The sequence below is a fragment of the Sinohyriopsis cumingii genome, unplaced genomic scaffold, assembly GCF_028554795.1.
Source record: "Sinohyriopsis cumingii isolate HCF-2022 unplaced genomic scaffold, ASM2855479v2 utg002411l, whole genome shotgun sequence".
Classification (NCBI taxonomy): Eukaryota; Metazoa; Mollusca; class Bivalvia; order Unionida; family Unionidae; genus Sinohyriopsis; species Sinohyriopsis cumingii.
In genome coordinates, this window is record NW_028316201.1 from 425,259 (window position 1) to 442,451 (window position 17,193).

Sequence of the window (17,193 nt, forward strand, 5' to 3'; positions counted from 1 at the left end):
GTGTACTGAAACATTTTTATTATCTCTCTCTCTTTGAATTGTTTATCCTTAATAAAACAAACTCCAGGGATTACTCTGCTGCGAGAAACTAACATTATTCTGAAACAAAATATGTGAAATTCCCGTCTAGAGCTAAGACCTCGATTAGAGAATGATTTGATGACGCATATTTGGTCTGGTTCATTATTTCCTTCATATCATTAAATAATAGAGTGAAGACAGAGAACTACGAGACCTAGCAACATCTCGTTGCACATATATACCGGATATTGGATACCGCCATCTACAATTGTGTCAGAACTCTTTATACAGCCGAAGTTAGCAAGTCACTTCTGTTCCTTTTGACACTGTTCCAAAAATGTCGTTTAATAGCGAGCATATATGCACGTTCATTATCACCACCGTTTGTACGTGATCCCTAATTTTAAAAAAGAGTGAGAACTAGATTTTCATCTCTGCAGTCTGTGATTCTGATGCGGAACTAAAGACGTATTTGAGTTATCTAGAACGCATCATCCGTCATTCTGCTTGCACCATAGACTGTGAACCACATTGGACTACCTTAGAGAATTACGCTTCGTGACTACAATCTAACTTAATATACCGTTTCTTGAGATTTTGAATACATTGCTAAAATGTGGAGAACCACATCTTGGTGCAAAATCATGGTTATTCTAATCAAGATATGCGTTTTTCTTATGCTGTTTGGAATATATGATACAACAGGTAAGCGATAAACTGATGTAGTATAATGTTTCCAATGTAGTATACGAACTACTATGGAATTCGTAATAAACTGAGAATAAGACTTCACTATATGTTCTAACAAATTTAAAGGTATAAAACAAAATAAGACATCGACAGTTCTTTACGACTGACAATGATAACTATTGAGTTTTCTTACTATGAATTCTCCGACGCAATTGTGAAAGGCAGCAAATGACGAGTACACACACACACACACACACATGCGCGCGCATTATTGTCTATACTATATCATTGATATACCACGAACTTTCTTTTAATGAAAACTTCATACAACTAGTGGTATGTCAAATATACAGAGTTCATACTATAAATAGATTTTATTGATATCATATTGATATCATATGCAAATACACATACCTGCATTTCCAACAAGTTAAGATTACGTACAGAATGAATGAACTCGTCTTAGCCTTGTCAAGTGTGTCCGCCATAAAATGTTGTTGTTGTTGTAGGGTTTAACGCCATTTTTCAGCACACGACAGTCTATACATGGCGGGCAGTATTAATGGTGGAGGAAGAACTGGGTAAACCCCGGAAAGAACCACCGACCCACGAGAAGCTACTGGAAAGCTTTCTCACATGCCCACATTAACCGAATCCGAGACTCGAACCCACGTAGACAGAGGTTAGATGGCAGTGATCCGTAACAGAGAACGCTTTAGACCACTCGGCCACTCGGGGCCCCTGCCACAAAATGTAGTTCTTTCCTTTTTGTGAGTAATTGCAAATTGAAAAGTTACTTCTTTCATTTCAACTTCTGCTTTCATTTGTAATGATTAAATAAATATAAGACACTTTAATGATTTAAACCTGAAATATGGTTTAAATGAAGAAAGTAGAGAACTACGAATACAGTATGATAAGCTTCTTGAACATTGAACCCGCAGATATTCACATTCCAGCTAGCTTAATAAAACGGGTGTGAAATATAAAATAACCCGCAAGAGGTATTTCAAGCATTTATATCATTTTCCAGTTGATTTAAGTGGTTATTATGAGTTAATTAATCGACCATGCAGTTGTTTCTGTCACAGAGAGAGAGAGAGAGAGAGAGAGAGAGAGAGATGTGGTGGTGCGGTTGGGGAGACTTTTTCATAAACGAATTTGTTCAATGTCCATCCCAATGTTTCTTAAAAATAAACAAAGCATTAAATATATTATAGTATGTTCCTCCTTCTAACCCATACATTTGTCATTTAATCTGACCAGGATGTTGCAACTTTGTATAATTGGTATTGTGAACACTGTATTAAAATCTCACGGGGCGTGCACACCTAACAGTTACCAAGACCAGGTTCTTCTAGGTGTGCAAGTTCAGTTGTCTTTTTCTCTCTCACTCCAATGACCAGTGCCGGATTACCAAATAGGCAGAGTAGGCACCGTCCTATGGGCCCCACGGCAACGGATCAAAATAATATTGATAAAACGTATTAGGAGATCATTTGCGAGGAAGGCCCCAAGATTTCGACTGCCAAAGGGCCTCCACAGTGTTTAATCTGGCACTGCCACAGACTTCCCCGTATTCTCTTCCTGATGCAAGAGAGAGAGAGAGAGAGAGAGAGAGAGAGAGAGAGAATTTCCCTGACCCTGTGTACCATGTTCAATTCATTATTAATATTTTGATCTTTATTGTATTACAACGCTAATGATTAATCAAGGGAAATTCATCATAGATGTATAGAATACAGAAGCGATCGCTAGCTGTTGAAATATAACCTAATTTTCAAACAATGTTTCTAACTGCGTATGTATGGGCCATGGGGGAATCACAATTTGATATAACAATAGCATTGATATCAGAAATTGCTTATATCACCTCTTTAAAAGCCATGCTATTTATAAAGTATATATCTATCTATATATCTATCTATCTATCTATCTATCTATCTATCTATCTATCTATCTATCTATATATATATATATATATATATATATATATATATATATATATATATAATTGTTGTTTGACTCATCTGACACAGATAGACTGAAGTTAAAATAAAAACATTTAACATAGAAGAAGTATGGGATATATTTTTAGCTATGAACTTAAGTAGACTTAAGAAAGTACAAAACTTAAAGGAGGGAATTAATACTTGTAGAGTCATAACATTTCCAGAACATATGAAGGAATGGATGAATGGATATAAATGTTCGTGGTTTTAAAACCTATCATTTCTGATTTTCAATAAAGCAATCGAAATGTCAATATCACATTTTAATCATATTTCAAATGATTCTTTTTTTGCAGGATGGAAACCTGAGGTATATGCTAAGGGAGAAAATGTGACCTTACTTCAAATGAATGGAAATCAAAATTTAGAAATAACCTTCTTTGGCTGCACCAGTAAGCTACATGTCACTAATGTAATGGTCTATCATCCAAGGAAAAATCTCACTGAGGGCATCTCTATTAACATAAATTACACTGGCCGTATAACAGTGATCGAAACGAACAATGGTATTGTCAGTATTCTCTTATTAAAAGTCAATTGTATGGACAGTGGAAATTATACAGTCTCTACATTGAATGGTTCTGTTGAGAAAGGGAGGAAAAGCATTATTGTCCCACGTAAGTTGTCTTATTGTCTCGCATGCAAGGTAGCCAGAACAGGGGCTCCAACTGTTTTAAAACTGTCTTGTGAATAATTTTGATTGATGCACCCCAAACTCATGGGATAAAGATTATCATGTCCTAATGGATGTCTCGCTCTCTTCCCGTTTGATCCTTGCTGCCTATCCCACTGTTTCGTCGCCACTTGAATGGTAACCACACATTTAAATCAAGTACAGTCCCGTTTCAACGAACTAAGACATATTCATTGTTAAGAATCAATTATAACTGATCACTCTCACATCCCGATACTTCAGTAGTTTGTACCAGAAAATCGTTTCTTTAAAGGAAAATTTCAGCCCCTATTTTTTCCTTCCTACTGGAGACGAAATGACCATATAAATCTACAAGACCATGGACCCGTTTACAGCTGAATCGACAGAACCTAACAAGTTTAATTGTCCAACGGATGCTAGTACCCATCGACTTCCGACAAAGCTGAATCCAGGAGTGCTAACGGACCAGCGGATAATGGATCCTGTTACAACTTGCTGGGTCAATAATATTATGTTCTGCTCAGATGCAATTTGATATTCATGATAAAGAAGATGTTGAACACTCCTTTGCTGTTGGTCCTTATATACTAGTCAGAAAACGCAGCCTTTTCATTGTATCTTTCAGCTTTCAACTTTTGTACGCTTGATTTTTTAAAATTGAAATGTGACACAGAAGAAATTTTGCAATATTCCTAAATGCTCCGAAATATTTATATTCTACATACCAAATTTATCAATTATACACAATGCCAGTAGTGGCTATAACTAGTGAAATGTCTTGTTCCCCCACACTTCACTGTCATTTACTTACATGTTAATTCACTTAATTATACAAATATATGTTTATTTCGTTTTTCATTGAAATTGCTTGTATTATATTTTGCGGTGAAATTTTAGGTCTTTCTTCTATGCAATTCTGACAAAGTTTAGGTATACTCATGTTTTTGTCATTCTGGGGGCATTTAAGGAAAGGACCTAGATAAGTTAGTTATAGCTTAGTTAAACAATACTACAATATATTTATATAAAATTCAGAATACGATAATGTTAAAATCAACAGGTCTTTGACATTTTTTACAGGCTGTCACCCTTATTTCTCTTAAAACAAAGATTCGGGTTCAAATATTATTTGTTATAATACCTTGAATTTTATGTTTTAGGTACAGTGCTACGTGTACAAGACGGTGCATCATCGTTGATAGTTCAGTTTATGTGTAACAAAACGAATATATCTTCGATCAAAATTGAGATGATCAGGCCTACACTTGTTCTTTTTGCAATCTATGACGTGAAACAGGGAAATTGTTCAGGGTACCTGTATACGAGTCAAATAGAAAGTTGTGTATTGAACGTAAACAGTTTTTCTTTAACGTTGCAAAAAGTATCATATTTGGACACGGGCACGTATGTTGCCTGGGACGAAAAGGGATTCCTTTTGGATTCAATAGATCTCAACATTCAAGGTAAATTTGTCTTGCAAATTAAATGAACCACGTATTAACTCTTTGCTCGAAGAATATCACAGTACAAGATCATTTGATACATTTTCCATGACAATTATAGTGGTAAATAGTATAAAGTGTGATTCATTATAAGAGATTAACGACATTATAACAGTATTTTAAATTTTTTGATCGGTGTTTGATATTCAGGGAGTAAATATGTAAATAAATAAATAATTTAAAAAAATCTATTGTTCAAAACTATGCGATAAGAAAGACATTAAATCAGTCTCCTGCAGAGGAAGAAGCTCTTTGAGATATTTGAGTACATTTTGTAAATTTATCAGTGTCCGGCTTATACGCATTTGGTATATATAGTATCTCGTTTTAATTTTGTATTCGCGTATATTTGTCCCTTTATCGTTTTGTTTGGTTATGTATTTTTCTACAGGTATTTTCTTAGCTGTTGAAAGAAATAATTTAATTTGTAAGAAAAAATGAATGAGTTTTGTCTTGGCTTTTTCATAGGATTATGTCCCTTATGTGATTTACACTTGACTGCGTATTAATCAAGGTATTTGGAACAAAGTAGGCTCGTTTCAGATGTGTTGTATCTATACTAAGTGCTATGTTATTTAATTTGTACAATAATAAGCAAGTCTGTATGCAGTATTCTCTTATATTCTTTAAATTCTCTCATGATTTGCAAATATGTGATGGGTTGGGGTACATTTCTTTACCTTACAAACAGTTCGATTTAAAAGTACTTCCACCATCACTCACTTCTCAAAGAAAAGGTTAAAAACAGAATGTTTTGATTATTACACGCAATCAAATCTAAATCACGTGTCATTATCGTATGAAAAAATCAAAAGGAAAAGTTCATTCAGTTTGTTTCTTGCAAACTAAATTATTTTAAAATTTGATTCAGGGATTCTTATTTCTTTCAACAACTGAGATGACACCTGTAAAAAATACACAACCAAACAAAACGATAAAGGGACCAAGCAATTTGGATGAACAGAAGAAAAAAAATAATTTCAATGCTTTTTTGGACGTGATAAATGTGCTAATGACCCGAGTTAGAATGAATCTTTCAGGAATTCTTTTTTCTCCATCCATATAATTCTTTCATTTTATTTTCTTTTAAAAGACACCACAACATCAGACTTGGAAACAACAAAAGGGTATGTCACTGTACCGTCTACGGCAAATGAAAAACAAAATGGTAGGTAGTGAAATCAAAAAGCCAACTAGTGTCTTGAACATTTGTTTTTCTACCTCTGCATGTAAATAAAATGAAATAATGACTTAAAACAACTAATGAAACAATATATAAATATAGAAAGAACTCAAAATGTAATTAAAATACAATAAAGACCTTTATTGCATATTTTTCAAACACGATCTTATCTGTACTATAGTGGGGCGATATAGGGTCTGTGGAAATCACAGTCAAAAAGGTGTCGTGGCACTATGGGGTCTATGGGACTTTAACATGGTTGGATCTGTATAGGGTCAAGGGGAATTTAACATAGGGAATGGATTGAGCCTGTATAGGGTCAGTAGGATTGGAACAGGGGTTATGCCACGGCAAGTGGCTGACCTCAATCGGGACCAAAAAGCGGGAATAAACCTAGAACGTTTGGCGGGACATAGACATATATAAGACATACAACATACAACATACAGACATAGAATATCAATCTATCACACAAAGAACTATTCAACCGACTAAAATATTTTTAGGCTAAAAAGCAAATTTTTCAAGGCATATGAGTGTCTCTGAAAATGGCATTTTGGTTCTTCTATTTTCTCCACTCCTTCCACCATCTCCTCACTGTCTCTATTAATCCCAACTTCGTTTCCTTCTCTGGCATTCAGTCAGAATGTCCCATTAATATAAACGTTTCCTGCATCTTGATTTAGTTTTGATTCGGTCTTTCAAAGTCCCCGTCTTTCTGTTTGCGTGGTCCTTTCTCTCCTTTGAACAGTTATCTTTTATTTTCTTCACTTCCTCTTTCAGTAAATTTTTCATCATTTCCACAGCTTTGTTTAATTGGTCTAATCCCCATTTCACATAAGACCACTCTGTCAAATTTTCCATATGCTCTAAAACACACCTGACTTTCATCACACCATCAAGTGCCTCGTTATTTTCTAACTCTAACATACTTAGGATGAATGGAGCATCTTAAGCTCTTCACTTCCTCGTCTATCATGTATTTAATCAGATCTCTCGCTACTTTCAGACTGGTTACAAAGTCTAGGCTACCTAGATACTTCCATTCATCTTCAAGCCTTTCAACTACATAGGCTCCATCCACCATCCAATACCAACTCTCTTTCAAGTTGTTAAACAAATCCATTTACCATACGTGTTGACCAGTCAACGCTTGGTAGCCAGACTGACTGACTGACTGACTAATTGGATTTAAGTGGTTTTCATACATATGCACATGTAGCACTGATTTCTACCTGCAATGGATGTTATTAAATTACTCCTGAGGGAAGGAATTAGTGCCACATACCTCAGGCATGTATGTGCTCACAGAGCATTATTTAATTTAGCCTTCTGGTCGTGGGACTAAATGTTCCTAACGACCTGAATGAAGGGCTTTCATGAATGGGAATGGACCAACACACACTCATGTTAAAAGATGTTATTTCATTCTGTTATCAACTGGCCAGGAGTCTACCAAAGCAGTATATGATAGGTCGCTACTATAACGTCACATCGGGACACCTGGGTCTGGACGGGTGGAAATGGTTCCACATCTCCGTCACGGTACAGGAAGTCCGGGAGAGGGAAGGGAGGAGAGGTACAAGGTAGCAGGCGAAAACGCACATAGCCCTAAAACGCCAGCCGTACTTAACCAAATCTAGTGCAATTATTTGAATGGTATTAAAGGTACGTGTGTAAGCCACCTGTGCAATTAATCAAATCCACTGAATCAAACAGTTTTGATTATGATTCATTAGGAAGTTGGAATTTAGTGTACAAAGTGTACATACGATAAGCTAATTAAAAACCAATCAGTAAAGTCAAATTGACTTATACATAGTTTGTATCACGCATAATAATAATTGGAGTATACTACTTTTGACGGTGGTATCAAAATGATCAAGTCAGGTTCAAATATGTAAATATTTTATCTAAACCAGTTTCCGGCCAAATGTAAGCTGCATGATTTACTACGGCAATTTTGGTAGGATACTCGACCTTTTTAATATCGAGTACGTACGAGGTCTTCAGAAATGTGGCAACACTTATCTGGCCGTGTCAAGAGTAAGAAAATTATCTCAGCTAGGTAGAATTCGAATAAATTACATTAATGACGCTGGCGGTAGTCGAGTATCCTTCGGTATTATTTGTAATTCTTCCTTGGTAAATCCGCGTTGTGGCGCTAGTGAATCTAAGATGTAAATTGCTGGTCTTCCTGACGATCTTGTTACGGCTGATATTTTATGTGTTGTAACGCTCCAGTTTGGATCGGTTGCTCTTTTTCTTCCTCCTTCGGCCTCACCTTCTTTATATAAATACCTGACCGTGACGCTACCTAGCACAGGCGGAATCGTAGAATCTCGCTTTAGGGGTATATTCGATTTTGTAATTGCAATTGCGGGTTTCATTGCTATTGTTCGAGTTACTTCGTTATTTAGCGCGTTAATCACGTGAGGCAACCTCGATACCCAATCATGAGATCGATTATCTTGGATGAATTCACGCGCGTACTGATATCCGAATAATCTTTACGCGAGTGTTTTGTTGAATCTTTCGACGATAGCTTGATTGCGATGAACACCAACTATACCACGTCGGATTTTAACATTATTCTTTTTCATCAATGAAGTAACCGCACCAAGAAATTCTCGACCTGGATCAACCTGGAGAAGATTTGGCCATGTCAACGGGGATCGTGAATAAATTTCGCTAAACGCCTTAGCGATCTCCGTTGCTGTTTTATTCGATAATGGCTCGGCTTCTTTATACCTGCTAGCGATATCAACGACTGTTAAAACGTATTTGTATGTGACGCCGCCAACGGTATCGTAAGGAAGAAACATAAGATCAGCCTGATGGACCTCATTAGGGACACTGACGGTGAAACTTGCATATGGTATTTTCTTAGGCGGAGGAAGATATATTTGCCAAATTGCCTGTTTCGATAACCACGATTCAGCGGTGGATTGTTTTACTTTAGCGGCTTTAGCGAGTTTGGCAATTGCTGATTTTCCTCGCCAGAATCCTCGCGGAGAATAATATATCTGATCCATTATTATTTACCAGCACCGAATACTAATTTACCTTTCATCGCGCCTTTTATCACCCATGTTGCCAATTTCTCTCTGAAACTTTTGTCGGGAATCGCGCTTATTGCGTGAATTAGCCTGATATCAGCGAGATGTCGTTGTTGTAAATCCCCGCTACGATACGCAAGATCGTGATAGTAACATGCGTTATCGATGGCATTTACTGGATCTTCGCCGGGATTTGGTTGATTATTATCGTCGAGTCTGATATCGAGCCTTGTGCCGGGTCCGCAGTAATTGTATCCTGGTAGATGCTTCTCTCCGGGATATTTCGCCCAAGGCAATCCAGGAAGATTTTTCATGGAGGCGGCAATGTCTCCTCCGGTTCTATTTTTTTTTTACAAATTTAAACTTGCGTGTGCTGCAAACTTCACATTCTCCCTTGATTGCGTTCCTGTTGTTGCGTGTGACGATTTCGATTGGATTTAGCGTAGCTGTGTGAGTGCGACACTTAACACGATATAGATCCATATATTTTAGTAACATGAATGTAATTGATTTTTCCGCCACGAAGCAACGCGAGCAAATAAAACACAACGCGGTATTACCAAATTCGATTAGAATGATAATTATTGGCCCGTCGGGATCTGGAAAGACGCAATTGTTGCTAAATTTGATAATGCGATGGCTGAAATGGGATAAGTTGTATTTGGTTGCACCGTCCGTTGATGATCAGCGATGTTATCAGGTGTTAAAAGAATTCAGCGACAATACCGACGAAGGCACGATCGAATTCATCACAGACATTAATGAAGCTCCATCAGTGGAAAATTTAGATGGCGATGTTAATAATCTTGTTGTTTTCGATGATGTTATGCTGGACAAGCAGACCAACCCGGCTAGAATATTCTCGCGTGGCAGACACATCGAATGATAGACCTCTGTGACGATATTGGACTCTCAAATAATCATCTCTGCTTTTGTATCCGTGTATAATAATACGATCTAATTCATCTCTATCTCCCCTGATGCTTTCTAAAATAGTAGGAAGGAAAAAATCAGATGCAGGTTCACCACTCATCCTCGATTCGTCCTCTGGGATATCTAATTCTTCTTCCTCACGCGAGTTTTCTTCTTCTACCTCCTTAACAAATTTCCTGTAATCTGGGTCGTTCAGATCATATTTTTTATCCTTATAAAAAGCAAAATATAACGCAGGAGTCCATTCAGATTCTTTTACTTGATCAATATAATCATACGCCAGATATTTTTCTCTTTCATTGTAGTCATGAGCAGCGATCTCAGTGATTCTTTTACGATCCTTTAAAATTTTAACAGCCTCAGGTTTGAACATCCATGCAGTAGTTTTAAGTAGTTTTACCTGTTTAGGTTTAGGTTGTAATTCCTTGAGGAATTCTAAATAATCTGGATCGTTTGGATCCGTTACTGCTCTCTTAGAAGCAAAATATAATATGAGGGGCCAATCAGCTGATGCGATCCTTTTAGCGTATTCAGGTTTTACATATTTATTAATCTCTTTGTATTTTTTAGCTATCTCGATCATTTTATCTCTATCTTTGATTTCTTGAAGAGTATCTTCGGTAAATATCTCATGTGGCATAGGTATCTTTGCAGGTTGAGGTTGCCGCGCAGGTTGAGGTTGACGCGCTGGTTGTTTTATTGCATTGAGATACGTATTATATCCAATATCTTTAGCAGTGACTCGATCCACATTATAATACACGTAATAGATCCACCTATACCATTTCTTGCGACCAGGAACATCATCAACATACTCAGGCTTCAACATATTTTTTTTTGATTAAATGAAGTAACGGCAAAGTTGGCAAGAGCGTTAACATCTGCTATCGCTTTTATTCTTGTTACGCTATCATCGGTGAATTTTTCAGCGGTACGAATCTTAGCGGTGGTTTGTTTTTCAATTCTTTTCAGCAAAGGAAGAATTCCTTCTTTTACTGCCTCAGGATCTTTTATGTCGCCTATGAAGGCTTTTTGGGTTGCTTTGGTCACTGGTTTGAATAATTCCTGTGTTGTCTCAGCAAATCCTTCCTTTGCTCTTTTAATGGCTCGTATTTTCTTTTTGACTTCCCTTTGTACTGGAAGATATTCTTCTATTGCTTTTAGTCTCTCTCGTGCTATTTTCGAGCTGAGTGATTCTCCAACATCCATGTTATTTTATTTTCATTTTGTATCTTGAAATTAAAATCTTAAATTCCAGTGAAATACGATAGCAGCAGGGAGGGAGTCTATCTCCAGTCGGTCGTCAAAATATAATCAGAGATAAAATAAAATCATGAACATATTATTCTGCAGCTATATCTTCGAACTAAGGTTTTATTCTCGGATTGAGGGTCAATAGCGATGTAACTCTTCCTGGAAGCCTTAATTCGGTAAATAGAAGCCTTCTCCGGATTAGATTTCTTTGGAAGATTTATTTTTTGTCGGAACCCTTAGGTCTGTTCGCTCTCCCTGCTGCTGATATGTAATTAGACTAAATCTTGTTCTTATAGTTCATGCACTTATTGTTATGAAAACTAAAATTGGAGTCCAGAGATATTGTTCGTATTATTACGTCATTATTAGCCTGGAAGTATCTTCGTATGACGTGGGGATATATCATATGTCATCGCGTATTGGTCGAATCAAACTGGAAAGAGTCAGCAGATCTTTTTATCTCCAATTCGTTAGGAGGAATCAGTAGAATAAACAACATAGACCTTGATTTGCCAGATCAGTTATATGTTGTTTGCAGTTGGACTCCACTTATCTGCATGCATATACAGTTATCTGACATGACAGTAGGTTCCTTCTCTATTTGATATTTGTCTTTTTCAAGGTAGGGAGTTCTTGAGAATTAATTAGTTTTGTTATAAAACGTTATATATGCAGTCATAGATGAAAAACACATCATCTACGTGAAGGAATCTGCATTATTATCTGTGGGCCATTGACGGAGGATGGGATGGAGTACAGATGGGTGAGCCCGGGGATTATAATATATAATAAAAAGTTTGGGAATTTTCTATGGCTATCCATTGAAATTGTTAGTAAATTTGATTAACTTCGGATGCATTGTATTCTTTTGAATTTTTTAAATAGTTATCTACCGATTACTTTGTCAAGTCAGAAGATCGCCAATGCTTCCGTTCGTATATTATAAAACATACTTTAGATTACAATTAACATGATGAGATCTAAACTAAATTTTCATGTTGCAAGCTCTAATGTACCACAAGGGGACTGTATATACTTTGGATTTACGAGAAGATTGCAGTAGAAGTACAAATGGCTATATAAAATGCGTTGTTGAATATAATAGTACCGTATGACGTTATTCGTTCCTTAATAAAGCTCGTAGAAAACTTCATATCACTCGATACAACGTTATAGCTCAGAGTGTGTGAAGTTCTACATGAGAAAGACATATCAAAATTATTTAAAGTAAACTTTGTTTCTTCAGTTTCTGTACTCGTGTGTAATTTTGACAACTGTTTTATGAATTAAAAGAAAATCTGAGGTGTCTTTACGACTAAAGCATAAGGCGAACTCCCATTAACAAAGTCTGTAGCGACTATTAGACCGTCGTTATTGTACACAGCATTCGCACGATCAACCTGTGTTAATGTCCACGTAAAGCACATATCGAGATGGAAAGTGTTTGGGCAACTTTACAAGTTGCAATGTAACGTTTAAGCCTTGAACGGGAGAGGATAACAGCTGAATTAGAGAAGCTAAAAGTTTGAGACTTACACGATAAAGAGAATATTAATATACTGAAATCTAGAAACACACACATATAACATTGTTGCTGAGAATTCATTTATTATGTACTTTATATACATATATATGGCTTTATGTCAAAATTACAAACAATAAGATCTCATGGCAAGGTGTTTTTTTCCACCTTCCTATCTTTTGTTGAATATGAAAGCTATTGCTTGAGTTGATTATCGTGCTTGTAAAATCGTTTTGTGACAGTGCCTGTTTCAAGTGCCATTAAAATGACCTTATTGCGTGTGATAGTAAATTAGTAAAATGAGTTGAATAATATTATACTATGTTGGTCACAATCTACTTAGAACCAATTGCATATTGCAATATTTAAGACGTTTCAGTAACTTCATGTCAAATAAATCGAGTTTTAGATTTTATCTAACACACAACGTTATTCACCCATGCTTTACTCACGACATTGCTATGTGACATTGTTAAGTGTTATGACACAGTGAGACCAATGATGTTCTTATTATGACGTCATAACGCTAATGCATGTGAACATTATGTGATAAATACACAAAACAACATACGCGTATTGTTACGAGTCAGCGAAAAAAACCTTAGTTTCGTAGGAGGTGGGGTGAATCACTAATATTTTTCGTCAGCCGATATATCTATTGTTCACATGGAACAAACAATTATCGTCTATATTATTTTTGTTCATTGTTCAAATCATGTATTTTCCTAGCAAAGTTCTCTTACCGTGTTATTATTTATGTTCCTGACATTTATGCAGGCATGCTTCCTTTAATCCAATCATCCATCCATCCATACTCACTCAAATAATATGTGCATAAAAATATGCTTTGCCATTATCTATGTTTCCTGCATGTTTTTCACTCATATAGTTATAACAGTAAATACAACAAGGGTATTGCACACATTTCCTATACCAAATCATAACTCGGTTTGAACTTCAGTGGGGCCATAATACTTGTTAGCCCATGACGTCAATCTTTCAACGAATGCAAAATCACATGTTACATATTTCTAACATATGACACAGAATATTTCTCACCTTGCTGATATAAATAGTAGTTAAAACTAAAATTGAATCCAAAAGTTATTTACAAGCGATATATGAATTTAAAGTTTTAAATTGCATAATGAGAAAATTGTTATATCTTAGCCCACAAATACTAAATAGTAATATTAATTTACAAAAACCGTACATTAGAAAATGCAGTAATTGTACTAAAGTGTTTTATCCCGAGATACACCACCTCCGCTGATTCTGGATAGCATTGGTATGATTCAAACATGGACCCAACTAATTGCAAGCTATGAGCGATGGATCGCAGCGTTTGAACAAACTAATATTAAACTTTACTAATATTCAAAGAAACTAAATTTAAAAATTCTGGACTTTGCATAAATGACCCGCTTAGATAATCTCCTGAAGATTTTAATAGCGGTTATATTACACGTATTGTGATTCAAGCAGATATTGCTTAGTGTGTGTGTCATAGAAATAACACTATACATAAATATTTTGTAGGATAGTCTGTACACTTCATGTTTCCTGCTTCCTCTACGATTAATTGTTTTTGATGTTGATAGCTTAAACTTTACTTTTGTCAGTTTAAATGTTTCACTAACAGTGCTCATGTGACATGGTGAATGTATTGTATTGAATTTCACTGCGCGATAATTATACTCTATAATAGTTTACTCAGTGAAGATTGAAATCACATGTGTGATTTTTGAATTCATACTGATCATACTACCATCGCGTGCAGCAGAAACATTTGATTATGTTCCTGTTAGTCAGTCCATGCCTGCGTGCATTGGTGCCTTGTCCGTTTTTACAGCCGTAGGTATATCACGATGTGGATTAAATAAGACCTTTTGCATTATAAAACCATTCCCAATAACAGAAGTCTCCAACGATAGCATAATAATATTTAAGAGTTTACCGAAGATCTATTTTTAAAGGAGAGTTTAAAAACAATAAGTCCTATCATTGAAACAGAGATGTGAGGTACAAATACCAGTACTCTAAAATATTTATTTCAGAGGTCAACTTGCATAAGCATGGTGTTAAAATGAAGACAAAAAACCCAATGCACAATCTTCGATAGTAATGTTCTCTTAGAGATAGTAGACACGCATGAATAGGAACGTTTTCTAAAGAAGAATATAGAAGTGCGCAGTAGAAGATAAAATTAGCACATGTAGAGGTTTCTGCCTTACATGGCAATAATTCCAAAACTGTTATAACTAAAATTGGAAAGGATATACTTTTTAGGCTTTGTTATTACTCCGACTGTTGCTTGAATATTTAATAAACAAAGATGTATCCGTGTCCAACATAACAAAAGATTCTGTTGGTCAAATTGTAATCTTTTTGTGAATTGTTTGTAAAAATAGGCCATGCGATGGAAATAAAAATATAACATTTGTGTTAAACATAATATCAACGACGTGTGATCAAATAAGTATGTAGTGCAAGATAAATTAGGTGATGATATGAACATTAAATTTTAAAGAATTTCGTCAATTAGCGGGTTTCCTAAGGAAACTAAATTTGATAATTCATTTTAATTACTTTGCGATTATTTGTGTTCACTCCAGCTAGACTGACAACAGCAGTGACTAAAATAAACTTAAAGACTTGAGTAAATGATTCATACAAGTTCTAAAATATTTCTTACCTGTTTACATAGTCTTATTCTTTTAGTCAAATTCAGCTTCCCCCATTCATACTTTCTCACTGATTGGAACATTGAAAACGTATTCTCAGTTAAATTTGCGTTGAACTTATTCAGCATTTTATTCGCGCTTACACGACATAATTGCAAATACAGCAGTATGTCCTTGATTTATTCAAAATCGTTACTAATTTTAACTATTGGACAGAAGTTATGAAAATATAAATTCATTATCTCCATTTCAATTGTAACAAGGTTTAGTGGTCATAAACAAAATATATAGCAAGTGACGATAAGTAAACAGCTGACAACTTCTTCACCTCATATATGCGTGTACTGAGATAGAGAGAAAGAGAGAGAGAGAGAGAATATGATTGGCTCTTAATCTGACAGATGCTGTCTCAGTTCAATAAAGACTGAAAGTGGTTCAATTATACTTTGAGATTAAATAATATGATTAATTTACAATGTAGAACGTGTAGCTTCTGCAAATCGCATTATAATATTGTCAGCGTTTATTGATAGTAAATACTTCTAAATTGTGAAATTATACCTCGTTGACAACCTTAACGAGCAGGTAAAACACCCGAAGTTAGTACATTGTTTAATAGTAGATAATATTTATGCAGTACAGTACAGTAGTTAATACGCATGTAGTACAGTAGATACTATGTATGTAAATAATAATATAGGTCATACGTTACATTTATAACTCTTTATTTATAACGTCTGTCTCAGACGGTAATTTATTTTTCATCTTTTGGTTTTTATCTTCAATTTGGAATGCCTACTCAGCACCAGGACTCGGGCCATTACAACCCCAAGTATCCTTTGCATAAATAGTTAATACAAGCTAAGACTTTTGATGAAGTAGTTTTAATAAGGTTTCACTAACATTTATTAAGTTAAAAGGATATTGAGATGAAGTAGAAATGTATGTGTTTGGGTTGGGTTAGGGAAGAACAAAGAGTCTAAATATTGGCTTCTAAAGTGATGACAGATTTGCAATGATATTAACTGATGCTGTGTTTTAAACGTCTGTGGCTTCCCAGACATCTTTGATCAGTTAGTTTCATTCATTTCATGATTGAGAATATCTTTTAATATTCCATATCTGTAATCGGGAATCTTAATGATTTCCCATGTAGGTCAGCCGATACTGTATACATTAATGAAGGTTACAAATAATTGGTTTTCGCGTCCATTTTATTGTCTGCTACTAAACTGAAATGGCTTACATGTCATGTAGTTGATCAGGATGTATCGTTACCGTAATAATGTTTAGTCATGTACAATGTTATCATACTCATAGACTTTTGTCTTGAAACTAATTTTCCCAATATCGCTAGGTCTTTCTACAACAACTGCAATTGTTCTGTCATCCCCAACCCTTCATTAACAAGCGTCAATTCACTGATCAATAAGATGTTTAGAATTTAGATCTAAGACGGACGTTAAGTAGAATAGACAGTGAAATAAGAACAATTCATCTCTCTAAATATCGAGTGATAATTGACTTTATTGAAAATTGCATCAAAAGTCTTATACGATTATATATCGATGCGGAGAGTGGCAATTCAGATGCGCACAACGGATTTCGATAAGCCATGCAAACTTACCAATATCGCGGCGCGGAAGTATCATCGTTAGCCACTACCGGATCTCATAGG

At 35.5% G+C, this 17,193-nt stretch overlaps 1 protein-coding gene across 1 annotated transcript; it reads left to right on the top strand.

Annotated features, from left to right (window-relative positions):
- Positions 1–301: 301 nt before the first annotated feature.
- LOC149770764 (uncharacterized) lies at positions 302–6,056 on the top strand. Its single transcript, XM_089949161.1, has 4 exons — positions 302–726; positions 3,020–3,340; positions 4,539–4,841; positions 5,974–6,056. Exons 1-4 carry the CDS (start codon positions 636–638, stop codon positions 6,054–6,056), a joined length of 798 nt encoding a protein of 265 aa, XP_089805287.1. The 5' UTR covers positions 302–635.
- The last annotated feature ends 11,137 nt before the right edge of the window (positions 6,057–17,193 follow it).